Genomic DNA, 16,389 nt, shown 5'->3' on the forward strand with positions numbered 1-16,389 from the left:
GTTGGGGAACGCCAGCCCCCCCCCCCCCCCCCCCCCCCCCATCTCTACCCCGCTCCAAGAAGACCCTCTTCACCCTCGGGGTGCCATGTGCCCAAACAAATCCCATGATGCTGCTGGTTACCCTTTTAAAGAAGGCCCTAGGGATAAAGATGGGCATGCACTGGAAGAGGAACAAGAACCTCGGGAGAACCGTCATTTTGACGGATTGCACTCTGCCCGCCAGCGATAGCGGCACCATGTCCCACCTTTTAAATTCCTCCTCCATCTGTTCCACTAGTCTGGTGAAGTTAAGCTTATGGAGAGTCCCCCAACTCCTGGCCACCTGCACCCCCAGGTACCTGAAACTCTTCACTGCCCTCCTGAAAGGGAGCCTCCCAATTCCCTCCTCTTGATCTCCCGGGTGCACTACAAATACCTCGCTCTTTCCTAAATTTAGCTTATAGCCCGAAAAGTCCCCAAATTCCGCTAACAGCTCCATCACCCCCGGCATTCCCCCCTCTGGGTCCGCCACATATAACAGCAGGTTGTCCGCATACAACGATACACGGTGCTCCTCCCCACCCTGCACCAGACCCCTCCATCTCCCTGACTCCCTCAACGCCATAGCCAGCGGTTCAATCGCCAGTGCAAAGAGCAGGGGGGACAGGACCCCTGCCTGGTCCCACGATAGAGCCTAAAGTACTCCGATCTCCTTCCATTTGTGACTACACTCGCCATTGGAGCCGCGTAAAGCAGCCTCACCCATTCAATGAATCCCTCCCCAAATCCAAACCTCTCCAGCACCTCCCACAGGTACCCCCACTCAACTCTATCAAACGCTTTCTCTGCGTCCAGCGCCACCACTATCTCTGCCTCCCCCTCCACTGCCGGCATCATGATAATATTGAGCAGTCTCCGCAAATTCGCGTTGAGCTGCCGCCCCTTTACAAATCCTGTCTGATCTTCGTGAATCACCTCTGGCACACAATCCTCTATCCTGGTAGCCAGGATCTTCGCCAGCAACTTAGCGTCTACGTTAAGGAGCGAGATAGGCCTATATGATCCATACTGCAAGGGGTCCTTATCCCGCTTTAGGATCAAAGAGATCAGTGCCCGCGACATCGTCGGGGGCAAAGCCCCCCCCCTCCCATGCCTCATTGAAGGTTCGCACCAGCAGGGGACCCACCAGGTCCGCATACTTTTTGTAAAACTCCGCCGGGAACCCATCCGGCCCCGGGGCCTTACCTGACTGCATTTGTCCGATCCCCCTGACTAGCTCCTCCAACTCTATCGGCGCCCCAGCCCCTCTACCAGCCTCTCTTGAACCCTTGGGAAACATAGCCTGTTCATGAAGCTCTCCATCCCCTCTCTCCCCCTCGGAGGTTCCGACCGGTACAGTTCCTCGTAAAAGTCCCTAAAGACCCTGTTTACTTCTGTCCCCTTCTGCACTACATTTCCACCCCCATCCTTCACTCCACCAATTTCCCTAGCCGCATCACGCCTACGGAGCTGATGCGCCAACATCCTGCTCGCCTTCTCTCCATACTCATATACCGCGCCCTGCGCCCTCCTCCACTGTGTCTCCGCCTTTCTGGTGGTCAACAAGTCAAATTTGGCCTGCAATCTGCGCCGTTCTCCCAGCAACCCCTCCTCCGGTGCCTCCGCATATCTCCTGTCCACATCCAGGAGCTCTCCCACCAGTCTGTCCCTCTCCTTCCTCTCCCTCCTTTCCCTGTGGGCCCGGATGGAGATCAGCTCCCCCCGGATCACTGCTTTTAGAGCCTCCCAGACCATCCCCACCCGGACCTCCCCCGTATCATTGGTATCCAGATACCCCTCAATGCTTCTCCGAACCCACTTACACACCTCCTCCTCCGCCAGCATCCCCACATCCAGGCGCCAGAGCGGGCGCTGGTCCCGCGCCTCGCCCATCTCCAGATCAACCCAGTGCGGGGCATGGTCCGAAATCGCTATTGCCGAGTACTCTGCATCCTGCACCCTTGGAATCAATCCCCTGCTCAGGACAAAAAAGTCTATCCGGGAATAAACCCTATGGACATGAGAGAAAAAGGAATACTCCCGCGCTCTCGGCCTCCCAAACCTCCAGGGATCCACCCCTCCCATCTGGTCCATCAACCCCCTCAGCACCTTGGCCGCCGCCGGTCTCCTACCCGTCCTTGAACTGGACCGATCCAGTGGGGGATCCAGCACTGTGTTAAAATCTCCCCCCATGATCAGACCCCCTGCCTCCAGGTCCGGGATGCGGCCCAACAATCGCCTCATGAAGCCAGCATCATCCCAATTCGGGGCATATACGTTCACCAGCACCACCTTCTCTCCCTGCAGCCTACCCTTCACCATGATATATCTGCCCTCCTTGTCCGACACCACCTCAGCCGCCTCGAACGCCACCCTCTTCCCCACCAGAATCGCCACCCCCCGGTTCTTCGCGTCCAATCCTGAATGATAAACCTGCCCCACCCACCCCTTCCTCAGACGAACCTTGTCCGCCACCTTCAGGTGGGTCTCCTGGAGCATAGCCACGTCCGCCTTCAACCCCTTTAGATGGGAAAATACCCTGGTTCTCTTAACCGGCCCGTTCAGCCCCCTCACGTTCCAGGTAATCAGCCGGATCAGAGGGCAGCCCGCCCCCCTCCCCCGCCGACTAGCCATAGTTTATCAGATGTTCGCCCCAGGCCAGCACATCCCGCCCAGCATTTTCTGCTTTGATTAACACCTCAGACTTTGTCTTTATTCTTCATGATTTGGAGGACACTGTTGAGAATGTATTTTTGCCCAACGTGTGTTGGTATTGGTCCTTCAGCCTTGTCATTGCTGTTACAATTAGATTACATATATCACAAGGCATTAAGAATAAGAACATAATACAGGACTGGAGTTATCTGTGACCAACCTGGCGAAGAATGACAGGTTACCTTCCCTGAAGGAGATTACAAAGCTAAATGGGTTTTTTGTGACTCTCCAGCATTTCTCAAATTCGCAGCCTTGTTGAATTTAATTTTAAAAGTTGCCCTGGTGTGGTTGCCCTGGATCCAGGCGCTGTGGCTGACAGGAGTAGTGGTGCATCCTGGTGTTGATGCAGGATGATACCCTCCTCATTAAAGAATAAATGAAAGTGAGGGAAGTTGGGGATGAGGAAAGTTAATTCAGCCCATTGAAATTCATCCTTCCAGTTCAGCGGTTCCCAAGCTTTTTGTTCACTTGGACCCTGAAGGTGTACACCATGGGAATTTTTCAAGTGTTGTGGGATTGGGGGGGGTGGGGTGGGGTGGGGAGAGGGGTGGTGCCCACTATAAAGTTTGATTTGTATTTGTCCCAATTCCAGATGCAACCAGACTTTGTTCCGTTTTAAGATTATACAGTAATAAGGCACCATCATAGGACAGCGTATACAATCCAACACGCCCTTGGTTTTTAAAATTAATTCACAGGATGTGGGTGTCCCAGGCAAGACCAGTATTTATTGCCCGTTCCCAGTTGTGTTTGAGAAGGTGGTGATGAGACACTGTCTTAAATCCAGAGCACAAGGAAGGAGAAATGCTCCGAAAGCTAGTGATTCGAAACTAACCTGTTGGACTTTAACCTGGTGTTGACCTCTTGCTGTGCTCACCCCAGTCCAACACTGGCATCTCCTCATCATTAAATCCAGAGGGCAGTGAAGAGTCAACCATGACCAATGCAAAGCAAATTAGATTTCCTTGGCCTTGAGGGGCCGATTGCTGGGATAAAGGTGAAATGGGGACATCCACAGAGCTCCTGCCTTACCTGGCCGACCATTTCAAATGGCTATCACTAGATTCTTAGGGGGAGATAGACAGGGGTGATCGGTGAGGTAGCTCCAAGATACCCAATCTAGACAGCACTCCAGTGCACCAGCCAGCTTGGCTCACAGATGGAATATGGAGGGCAGATTTGTCACTGTGAATGGGATTCTTTCTACTTTGGATGACCTCATAAACCAATATTTGATGGAATTTAATGTGATTTCAAGATCACCAGCAATATCTTCAACATTTGACTGTCTTAGGATGCGGTTATACTGTCATTTTGCCTTGCTGCCAACAGTTTGTACACTGGTGGAAAAGTGATGATATACCTACTGAGTCAGCTCCCATTGTGACTGGTGGAATGCAATGGTCTGTGGTTCCTTCAAGTACAATAACATGCCATTGGTGCTTGACATTGCAAGATACAGATTGACTGTGCTCTACATTGACTGGCGGGCAGCACGGTGGCCTAGTGGTTAGCACAACCGCCTCACGGCGCTGAGGTCCCAGGTTCGATCCCGGCTCTGGGTCACTGTCCGTGTGGAGTTTGCACATTCTCCCCGTGTCTGCGTGGGTTTTGCCCCCACAACCCAAAAAATGTGCAGAGTAGGTGGATTGGCCACACTAAATTGCCCCTTAATTAGAAAAAATAATTGGCTAATCTAAATTAAAAAAAAAAAAAATCTACATTGACTGGCAAAATAGGTTTGAGGAGCTAACTGGCTTCCTTCTGCTCCTATGAGTGTAAAATCAGTTGTGTCCAGTTTGGTTGAAAAAGTACCTGAGTGCGATTTGATCAAGGGTTTTTAGCTGACATGTCATCTTATGCCTCTGAGTCAGAAAGTTGTGGGCTTATGCCCCACATCAGGCACTTGAGCACATAATGTGGACTGATTGGAAAGTGACAATGTGGGTATGCCTTCGCCCTGAATACACCTCTTTAATGTGTTTTTTCCTATCCTCGCATGCTCTCTCTCTCGAAGCTCCACCTCCTAATCTTTTGACCCAACCGCCAATAAATTGATGACCCAAATTTCCTTCCTTAATAATCTTTATTAGTGTCACAAGTAGGCTTACATGAACACTACAATGAAGTTAGTTGTGAACGGTGCTCGCTCCTCTGATACTGTCACCCAGACGTTAAGCATTTCCTTATGTTAAAGGCACTGTATAAAAGTATGTTTGTATCTATGAACTCCCACTTGGCTATGCTTGCAAAGTTGTAACTGTTGTGGCAGATGAAAAAAAACCTTGCATTTATATAACATCTCCAACACAGGACATCCCAAAGTGTTTTACAACCAATGAAGTACTTTTGCAGTGTAGTCATTGTTCTGGCAGCTAATTAATGCACAGCAAGCTCCCACAAACAGCAATGTGCCAGCTAATCTTTTTTAACTGTCAGTCACCATCAGCTGGTGCATCCTCCATGGCAATGCCGTTATCAATGAGAATCCACTTGCCAACCAATCAACATTCTCTTCTCATTCAGCATAATTTTGTTGATTTCCCTTGACATTGTACTCTTGCTGATATCCCGATGAGCCGAAGATGAAAAGCTTCAACAAGAAACGTTTATTTTTTTCGGCAATACTCATGTTTTTATGATGCTCATTTGAGGGATAAATATCGGCCAGGGCACTGACGCGAGCCCTCTTCCTGCCACACTTTTCTGTCCACAAGTCTTCATTTCCCTCTGTTGCTATTCCAAATTCTAGAATCGTGCCGTAATTCTTTCCCCCATTGCTCTTTTGTGCACATTTGCCGTCCTGGTTAATGTCCAATTTGCAGCCTTTTGTATAATATGGGTGCTGTATAATCGTACTGTGCAGTTCTTTGTACTTAACTCTTACACCCCTCATACAATTTGTTCAAGTAGCATGAATGCAATGTCAGCCTGCAACGAAAACCCATCTTCAGCTGCATGACAGCCCCCCGTGCAAACACAAATCTATCTTGCCTAAAATAAAAACCAGCAGCACTTTTGTAGTTCCTGGCCTTTTGCTGACAAAGTCTGCCCATAGTGTAAAATGTTGCATTTCATTTATTTTCCTGCTTTCTTTTAATTTAATGAGTGCTAAATAACTTGAGGGGGGAGAGAGATATGTGGATCACAATGTAAATCTACAATCAGAGAAATTAGGCCAAATTTGTGGTTTGCAATTTCATTGTCCGTGCTTTAAACAAAAACAATGCTGGTATTTTCACCTTTTTGACTTTTGAATTGAGTTTTAAGTTGTAGAAATGAAGGATATTAATATCTGGAATGGTTAAATGATGGAAGGGAAGGGCTTTAAAGGGGGGGGGGGGGGGGGGAGGCTGTCACCTGTCTCCAAGATACTGTAAGTGAGACAAAGGCAAAGGGAGTGGGGGAAGGGAGGCTGCCCTCACCCAGGATGCCTTGCGCCTGAGTGTCCCAGTGTAGCGCCATGTTGTAGAGAAAGAAAGATCGGAGAAGGGGCCGCCATCCGCTGCAATCCGCCCTCTCTGCCTGTGAGTATGTCAGCCTGACCCCATCAGTCGACAGTTAAGACACCCAGCGAGCCGCCGAACCCGATATTGAGAGGCGGTGGGGCGCCGCAGGGGGAGAAATTGTACGATTAGTTTTCGTCCAGCGCCCCTTTCTGCCCAGTATTTTGGGCTCGGGGGCCATTGTTGTAATATGTGTGTGTATAAGGAGTTTGGGGGGAGGGGAGGCACAAACAGCATTGTAACTAATGGGGGGGGGGGGCATTTTAGAAGGGGAAAAGGGGGATATTTTAAAGACTGATCCACCTCTACACAAAGCCAGATGGTTAAAGTTTGCGAAAATGTGCTGCTTTCAATTATTTCAGGAAACGAGGCTTTTACAATGGGGAAGGAAGGCTAGTTTCAATGCATGAAATACTGGGGCTATTTTCATAATTGCAACATCAATTGGATTATGTGTTTACTTGCTTAAAAGCTTGAAATGTACATTTGAATCGGAGGGTTGTGAAATGTGGTCGGTGCGGAGGGCATTGCACTTGGTAAAACTAAGATTTGTTGTGCAAAAAAATTTTCCGTGAAATAATATGTTGCCACTTATTACACCTCCCAAAATTATTTTTCTCCTCTTGGTGGAATGAGTTACTGCTCAATCAGACATAAAAAGGGTTGCCTAAGAGAGGGGGGGGGGAGGGGGGGGGGGGCGCGAATAAACACTCTTTAGTAAGTTGTAATTCCCATGTTTTTAATGCTGATAGGGTGAATAGTGAAATTCATGAAAGCTAGCCTATGTGCAGGATCAGTTGCTTTCAATATTTCAGAAGAAAATAAGAGCTGGTATTGTCTAAAATTCAGATGTATGGGGTTTTTTCTCCTTGTAGGTGTTGGTGCAGCTAGCCCATCCAGGCCTGTAATTAGGAAAGTTGTATGGTTTCTGCATATGTCCCAACTGTGGCTGTTAATGATGCATACACTGAGGACTAAATGAGGATTTTTAGTTTTATTTTTCTGCCCTGTATATTTTTGGATGATGTACATTTTACAAAATTGGTAAAACAATTGGTTTCTTTTGAAGAATATGTTGATCTTTGCTTTTCCTACGCGATCCAACTGAGGTTAATAGTTGTACACAAATATGTTTTGATTACTCAATTCACTTGTGTTTTTAAAAATTTCTCTTCGATGTGATTGTGCAAAACATGTATTTTAACCGGTACAATGTTTTATTGAAAGATATATGAAATACATGGACTTGATTAGTTGACTGATAAAATTCCCCATACCCCTGTTTTATTTTTTCTTTTATATATATGTGTGTTGGGCTTCATGTTCCTTTTTTTGATTAGGCTGCGTACATAGAGAGCACGGTTGACTAGGAGTGTGAATTACACGGAATTAAGAGGAAAGCTTGTTTTTAATCAAGCTGCAATTTAACACCTTCCGGTCAGTCCTGTTCAGACTTCGTATATTTTAATAAGTACATGTTCAGGCAGATGGATATTGAGATGCAAAGGCAAGTTCATCCACAATTCAAAAGCATAATCAAAATGATATAATTGCCATTAAGTAGTAAGAAATTAGGAAACCGTGAAAACCATTTGCAGTAAGATTGGAATATCCCCAACCAAGCACTTCTAGTATTTTTACACATTGTGTATTTTGGTTTCTGTTTGTCCTTGCTTGTCTATATTCTGCAGTGCCAAGGCACATGCTGTGGGTTTATATTTGGGGGGGGGGGAGTTGCTTGTGCAGTGCTCGTCAAATATCATTGCTATATTTTGAATTTCCGTGTTAATTTATAAACTTGTATTTGGGTGCATGGAAAATCGAAGCTGAGGATTATGTAGTCATGTGCTAATCGAAGAAGGGATTAATATTTAAAAAAGTCTTTCTGGCACGTGCCTCTGAATTTCATGGGTTTGATTTTTTACTTTATGTTGTAAAGTACATTACAACACGGGGATGCATTGAGAGAGATTCACGTGCTCTTCAAAACCATTTAAATCAATATCCTTCTTGTTCAATTCTGTTTTCTTTTGTTAAATGTTATGTTGTTTTAATTCCTGGAAGTTTTTGGGATGTTTATTTCCTTATTCCTGAAAGCTTATTTTCTAAAAGGGTGGGGGAAGCTCTCTTCTATTCACATTTACATGTAATCATTTTAAAATTAACGGTATGTTCCAATAAGTGGGGAACTTCGGGTAGGATTTGCATGTTGAAGTACTATCAGCCCATTTTCAGTAAGAAGATGTTTGCAAGTAATCCTATGCATTTTCTTGAAAAAAACCTTGCACTTTAAAAACTTCAAAAGCAAAATTTTTGATTTTATATGTGCACGTACTTTTCATGTTTGCAATAATATTTTAAATTGTTTTATTATTTGTTTTGCAGGTGTAGGTGGAATGGTTGTTCCCTGTGTTTTTAAGGTATGAATGAAGTGCTCTGGCAGGACTCCCTCCCCCAGCAGCAGTATCAGCAGCAGCCGCCACCTCAGGACAGTTTTGGTAACAGCGTCGCTCACAACATGCCAGTGGTGTTAACAGGATCCTCCGCTGCTGGCCCCCAGCAGCACGCTGCCTCCCAGGTGCTGGCTGCCGCCTCTGTTTCCACGCAAGGCCCTGGCTCGATGGGGCCTCCCGTGCCAGTAGTTGTGCCAGCGCTTGCGCTAGCCGCAGGCCGCTCACAGGACGATGCCATGGTGGATTATTTCTTCCAGCGGCAGCCTGGGGAGCATCTGGGGGGAGGTGGTGGCAGTGGAGTAGCTGGGGGGGGTGGTACCGGAGGCGGAGGAGGTGGAGGTGGCGGTTACAATGGGAAGCACCGCTGGCCTACAGGAGACGGCATCCATGCTGAACATCACCAGGTCAGTGCCTTTCCTTATTGTACCACACACTTGGATATTTCCTCCGCTCACCCTAAGCAACATTCAGCCAAAAGCACATTGCAACCAACAAATATCTCTCGACTTGCATTTCGCTGTCATACCAATCCTTATATAACTATATGGGCATGGAATAACAAATACATCTTAATCTCTTGAGTTGGAAGTTCAGGGATTGGTGCCTCACGCAAGTCTACAACAAAGAAACAGACATAGAACGTAGAATTTACAGAAGGAGGCCATTTGGCCCATCGAGTCTGCACCGACCCTTGGAAGGACCACCCCACTTAAGCCCACACTTCCACCCTATCCCCGTAACCCCTCCTAATCTTTTTGGACACTAAGGGCAATTTAGCATGGTCAATCAACCTAGCCTGCACATCTTTGGACTGTGGGAGGAAACCGGAGCACCCGGAGGAAACCCATGCAGGCACGGGAGAGCGTGCAGACTCCGCACAGTGACCCAAGGCGGGAATCGAACCTGTAGTTGTGGAACCACAGTGCTGACCGCTGTACTACCATGCCACCCAACTGCTCCATGCTTCTGTGTTTATGCTGCACACAAGCGCCTTTCTACCCTTCCTTACCTAACCCTCTGAACGTGACCAATTTCTCCCTACATGTGTTTATCAAGCTTCCTCTGAAATGTATCTGTTATTTGCCTCAATTACTCCATGACTGTCACATTCTAGTGCCTTTCTGGATTAGGTTTCTTCATTATAGAACTTATCTTTTGTGGTCCTTTGTTTTCTTTCCCCCACAAATGAAAATCATTTATTTCATCAAAGCAGTATGGGTGGGATTCTCCCTTCTGGAGACTTAAGTCCCATGCCGGCAGGAAAACCGGCGGCAACCGTTCCGGTGTCAACAGCCCCGAAAGTGAGGAATTCTCCAAATTTTCAGGTATAGGTTGATGCTGGAGTGGTTGGCGCCGCTCCAGCTGTGGAAACAGCCCGCCCGCAGGATCGGTAGGCCCTGATTGCAGACAAGGCCACTGTGCAAAACCCACCCCCCCCCCCCCCCCCCCCCCCCCCCCCCCCGGGCACACTTACCTGCCAGGTCCCGCTGCTTGTGAGGTGAGTAATTCACGCCAGCGGGACTGGCCAAAACTGGACAGCCACTCTGCCCATCGGGGCCCGGAGAATCGCCGGGGGGTGGGGTGGTGCTGTCAACAGCCCCATACCAATGTGGCAGGAATCCCGCCGGCCTCTGAAAAATGGCGCCAGCAAATAGGACGGCGGGCCGGGATTTGCGCCTCCACCCCGGGGATTCTCCAACCCGGTGGGTGTCAGAATCCCGACCTATATCTGATATTTTATTTCTTTTTCAGTGAGATGTCGCAGTGTGCAAGTTGGGTGTTGCATTATCCCACTTGACGTGCTGATGTTCAAAAGTCCAAAGATATGCAGGTTACATGGGTTCGACATGCTAAATTGCCCCTTAGTGTCCAAGGGGTTAAATCGGGTTTATGGGGATAGGGTGGAGGCGTGGGATTAAGTCGAGTGCTCTTTTCAAGGGCCGGTGCAGACTCGATGGGCTGAAAAGCCTCCTTCTACACTGTAAATTCTATGATTCTAATACATTGAATACAAGCATCCCCGAAGGCACTAAATCTTGAATTATGCTCGGGATATGATTCTGTAGACACCATCCAGTACTTTATCAAAGCAGTCGTTCTTAATTTGCAAAAGTGATGATTGACAGTTGGATGTTGCAGTACAAGTTTGTCTTCACCCAACAAGCGCACTTTATAGCAGGATTCATGAGTGAAAAATTCTAACTGTATTTTTCTGTTTCCTGCCCATTGTCACCTGGTCAGAATCCTGAAATGTCTGTACACCAACACAAAGACCGTACTTGCTCAGAGAGAAGGCTAACCACTCCTCGGCAATTTGGGATTGAGAATAAATGCTTGGCATTGCCCACATGCCGATACCAAATTTAAAAATAAACACACAGGAAGCTGCAGCCAATTGAATTGTCCCTGCCATCTGGGTTGAGATTAGCAAACTTTTTTAGTGTCATTTTGACTTGGTTAGTACTAACTGAACAATTTAAAGATGGCATTTCTTTTGAATTTAAACTTAATTTTTCTTTGTTGATAAATAAATATTTGTGCAAAAATTGTCTTCCAGTTTGGGAGAGTGGCTGCTATGCTAGCGCTGTGAACTTTACCTTTAGTGACACGTAGAAGACCATTTGCCATATTGAAAAAATATGCAGTGTACTGTTTTCCTCTGTATGTCTTTGTTACATGGGTTCTGGTTGATGGCAGGCTGAGTGCCCAGAGGTATTTAGAGAACAGATCACTAAGACGAACATCTCTCTTGATAGGTGGCATGAGTAAAATAGCGTTTTAGTTCTGTCTACTGTAGATCTGCTTACATTTGTGCAAGGAAATATCTTTTTCTTTACTGGGAACACAAATCCTGCATCCCTGATTGCTGAATGCATTCTTGAGAAAGGTGCAAAAAATAATTTTAATTCTGAACATATGTTTGCTGGTGGCGTAGATTGAGAGAAAATCAAACTTGATGGCAAATGTGGCCGTGCATGTTGATTGATTTCTTGCAGAGAAAGAAATAATTCTGATCTGCTAATCCTGGGTAAACCTTTTTTATATTTATTCTCTCCTGGGATCTGGACCTCACTGACAAGGCTAGCAATTCTTGCCTATCCCATAATTGCCCTTGAGCTGAGTGGCTTGCAAGACCATTTCACAGGGCCGCTAAGAGTCAACCACATTTCTGTGGATGGTGTCACTTATAGACCACCAGGTGAGGATTGGAAGATTTACTTTCCTAAAGGACATAAACCTTGTGTTTTTTTTATTTCAAGTACCTCAGTTAAAATTTCTGGCTTGAAACATTCTGTTGTATGCTGCATTGGTTTACAACCATGTGCAGGTAATAGAATGCAGTAGGTTTGCACATAATTTTTCATGCTGCAAGTTCCTCATCTTCGATTCAGTCCTCCTGAATGGATATTGAGAGACAATTCTGAAGTTGTCTTAAAATTGGCGTGGTTTGTTAATCGGCAATGCCAAAGTCTAATGAGCAATGGAATTGAACAATAGTCAAGCCATTGTTTGTAACATGCATTAGTGAAGTGCCAAGTCAACATTGAGTTCATGATTTACTATTCTTTTAATATTGAGTTTCTCTCCTGTCTTACACACTGAGCTTCGTGTGTACATCCTGCAACCTGTAGGGCCTTCATTCAAGTGCTGTATTTCAGGTTTGAGCCTTAGCTAGTGACTATTGGTGGGTTGTTGGAGGGCATCACATTCGCATCTGATCATCTCACCCGACGGCTGCAGGTATACTCTTCTCAGCATTGGTCATTTGGTAGTGGTCAAGTGTACGAATCATAACTTTTCCTCTTTTCATAGAGACATAGTGTAGAAGAAGGTCAATTAGCCCATCGAGTCTGCACTAACCTCCAAAAAAAACACCCCAACCTAGGCACACATCCCTGTCCTATCCCCTTAACCTCACCTAACCGTTGGATACTAAGGGGAAAGATAGCATGGCCATACCACCTAACCTGCACATCTTTGGACTGGAAGGAAACCAGAGCACCCAGAGGCACGGGAATAACATGCAAACTCCATATACAATCAACCAAGATCGGACCCTGGCTCAGTGAGGCAGTAGTGTGGAGAGTTGGACTGAACTGTGATCTAAGCATAAGCATTTACCTGTGTGGCCAGGTACCATGTTGGGTGCTGCCTTTACAGGATCACAACTGTTCCATTCAGTTCATGTGTCTGCACTGGCTCTCTGAATGAGCATTGCGCCGAATGCCATTTCCCTGTCTTCTCCCCATAACTTTACACATTCTCCCTTTTCGGATAATCCGAATGCCTCGATTGAGTGCTTCCACCGCACAAACACATGCAGCGCATTCTAGATCTTAACCACTCATGAAAATGTTTCTCCTTCTCTCCATGACTTCTTTTGCCAATTCCTTTAAAGCTATGCACTCCGCGTTCTTGATCCTTTCACCAATGGGAACAGTTTTTCCCGATCTCTTGTCCGGGCCCCTCATAATTTTGAACACATCCATCAAATCTCTTAATCTTCTCAAGGTAAAACAGTTTCAATTCCTTCCATCTTTCTCAAACTAATTAAAAGCAAAATGCTGCAGACGATGGAAATCTGAAATAAAAACAAAACGCTGAATAAACTCGGCAGGCCTGAAGTGTTTGTGGAGAGAGAAACAGCGTTAATGTTTCGAGTATGTGAATAAGAGTCATATGGACTCTAAATGTTAACTGTTTTTCTCTTCACACAGATGCTAGGCCTGCTGAGTTTTCCCAGCATTTTCTGTTTCTGCAAACAAGTTGTTTGGGGAGGCTTTTAGAAAACAAAATAATTTTCCACTTCTGTATCCACCAGCCTAAAACTGAAGTGGAATACCATAGGCATAAGGACTATAGTTGGGCTTTGTCCTGGATCAGGGAAGACGTGGAATATCCCTTGTTTGGTTTGATTTGGCATGGAAGCCCAGCATTGGGGAAGGAGGCAGCACATTCAGGATCCCATGAGACAGAGCTGCAGTGTCTGCTATGAGCTGCCATCTGATGGCTGCTCCAAAATTTACACATGCAGGCAGCCCCATTGAACAATAAAGTTGTTGAGACGCATTGGACAATACAGTAGTTGGTTCTGTTGGGACTAAATTGCTGCTGCCTCCAGAGGAGGGGGTGACCGGACAAAAAAAGTTGCTGGTTGATATTTCACTTTGAGAGACCTGGCATTTTGGTGAGAAGACTTCAAATGTAATTTGCTCTCTATCCTGTTAGTGGGAGAGCAATTTACAGGATTGATGCAGCTAAGGTACAACATTTTGCACTTTGTTGCTTTGTATCCTTTAAATACAATTTGTATTTCTAAGTCGCTCACTGAAGTTCAACTGAGCATTTTTGATTTTTTATACTTATCTGTGGAAGGCACCAGATGGAAAGGATATCACTGATTATTTTGGAAGATATGTTTATATCAGCATTGTCAAAGCTTCTGCATGTTAGTGTTTTCATGCTGTAGCATGAAGGTGGGAGGCAGCTGAGAATTAAAATAAATATGCATGGAGTGTCTTCAAACACTGAAGAAATAATAAGTTATTTGGTTTTTTAAAAATTGGTCATCTGTCGCTTCAGTTTTGATTCACTTTAGATTTGTACTCTCCTATTTTTCTCAATTTATCCTAAAACATTTTGGTTGCCTGTCAGGGTATGTAGAAACTTCCTTACGGTAAAGGTTTGCTTTCTCTTCTGACAGTTTTTCTTTTGTCAAACAAATATTTTATTTAGGCATTTGTAATTTCTAACAACAATTTTCAAGAGGAAAAACAACAAAGCAAATAACACCCACCGAATCAATATCCACACCCAGTCAACGTGGCTTACATACACAGTTCCCAGTCCAGTCCCCCTTTGCCACTAACCATTTCCCACCTCAACCCCCCCCACCCCACTGCCTCTTTCTCTTAACCCCACCCCCCTCCATTTGTATCTGCTGACAGCTTAATTTTTCCCAAATAAGTCAATAAATGGCTGCCACCTCTGGGCGAACCCTAGCATCGATCCTCTCGGGGCACACTTGATCTTCTCAAGACTGAGAAACCTTGCCATGTCACTGCGGAAAGGCCAAAGCCTGCTGACAGTATTTCTAAGCAGTCTTCTTTCCGCTCTCATTCTTTCCTAAAGGCCTCAGTTATAGATTGGGAAGCAATTCAACCGTTGGCGCTTGGATGTGAATTGGCTTCCTCTTGACATTCATGCATGTGCATTTCCTCCAAGTACTTCATGCTGCAGGACATGAGTAGGAACCGCACCAATTGCCACCTCCCAATCCAGTGACGCTGAGCCATTTGGGTCCTTGCTGTGCCCCTTGCGACCGACAACATATTCTCGAACTTGGGATCAAACCCAGGACTTCCCTGGTCGAGCTATTCATCAGTGTTGCTATTATCATTTCATTTAAAATGAACATAGTTGTTGACTAAAATTAATCACACTTCCATTGACTACATTAAAATGAACAGTAATTTCTAAACATTTAGAATTAAAGAAAAACATGGACAGAGGGCAGGAGAATGAAACTAAACGGGTGGCCTTTGTCACCTCCACGCACCACTATCCCATTGCTCTCTTGCATGTTGTTCCTTTCATTCATCACGACTGTCCTTACTGACCATCAGCTGTGGTTCTCCAGTGTCTCAAATATAACCTCTTCATTAATTCCTCTTTTGCATCCATTCTTAAAAATGGTTGCTGCATCATTTTGATTTCCCTTTCTAACCCCTTCGGACTTTCCATCTCCCTCTTTAAGACCCTCCTTAAAGCAAATTTTGGGCTCCTTTGGCTTGTCACGCTATATATTAGGAAATGTGGCTTTTTTTTTCTTGAGTTAAAGATCCTCTAAAAAGACAAGTTTGTTCTAGATATTAGATGTATCATATTTTAAAATTCTTCAAATTTATAAAAACAAATCTTGAGACACTGAGACTGAAATTAAAAATGTATCCATGCTGAAAGTAATTGTGATCAGTGTCTTCAATTAGATTGTGAATCCAACTTGATAACCACCAAGATTATTGGTTATGATTCTGGACTAGACCATGAAAGCAACAGGGTTGTAAGAACCCCACTGGTTCACTGATGTCTTGTGGGAAAGGAAATCTGGTCTATCCATTATCTTTAATGCCTCCTGAAATGTATTTGTAAGCGACTTGGTTAGAAAGCAATTGCTGCCTTGGAATTCCTGAGCTAACCTCATGGGAGGAGTCCCAACACTGCAGGGACTGCAGTGGTTTGAAAGTACCCATTGTCACCACCTCGTAAAGACTAGGAATGGGCAAATGTAGTTTCACCAATTTTGTAGGAACAGATTTTTAAAAAGATCTGGGCATTAATGGTGGAAATGGAGCCTTATCCGTTGACTAGAATTAAGGACAAGAAATCAAACTAAATTAGTCATTTTTGTTCTAAAGACTATAAAAATGAAACTAGACACATTTGAAAAGACTATAAAGTAAAAATTAATTCTAAGAATAAAAGTGCTACTCACTGGATAACCATGTTCAACCATTGAGACACTAAAACATTTTTATGGATCATGTGTGTCCCAGTACAGTTCAAAGGAGGTCATTGGACCTGTTATCTATCAATTCGTTGCCAGAACAATGCAAGGACTAATCGCAGTGTCACATTCTCCATATTCTTTTATTTTCTTCTGCTTCTAATAATTATTTTTCCTGCAAAGGATGCAA

General features: G+C 45.3%; 1 protein-coding gene across 1 annotated transcript in view; it reads left to right on the forward strand.

Moving 5' to 3' along the window:
* The window catches only part of LOC119965281 (pumilio homolog 1-like), a 195,433-nt gene that overhangs the window by 54,220 nt on the left and 124,824 nt on the right, over nt 1-16,389 (forward strand). Inside the window, 2 exon segments of the mRNA XM_038795805.1 lie at nt 8,625-8,656; nt 8,659-9,096. Of these exon segments, the coding sequence (XP_038651733.1) occupies nt 8,625-8,656; nt 8,659-9,096 (470 nt within the window).

This window comes from Scyliorhinus canicula, chromosome 1, assembly GCF_902713615.1.
Source record: "Scyliorhinus canicula chromosome 1, sScyCan1.1, whole genome shotgun sequence".
Taxonomy (NCBI): domain Eukaryota; kingdom Metazoa; phylum Chordata; class Chondrichthyes; order Carcharhiniformes; family Scyliorhinidae; genus Scyliorhinus; species Scyliorhinus canicula.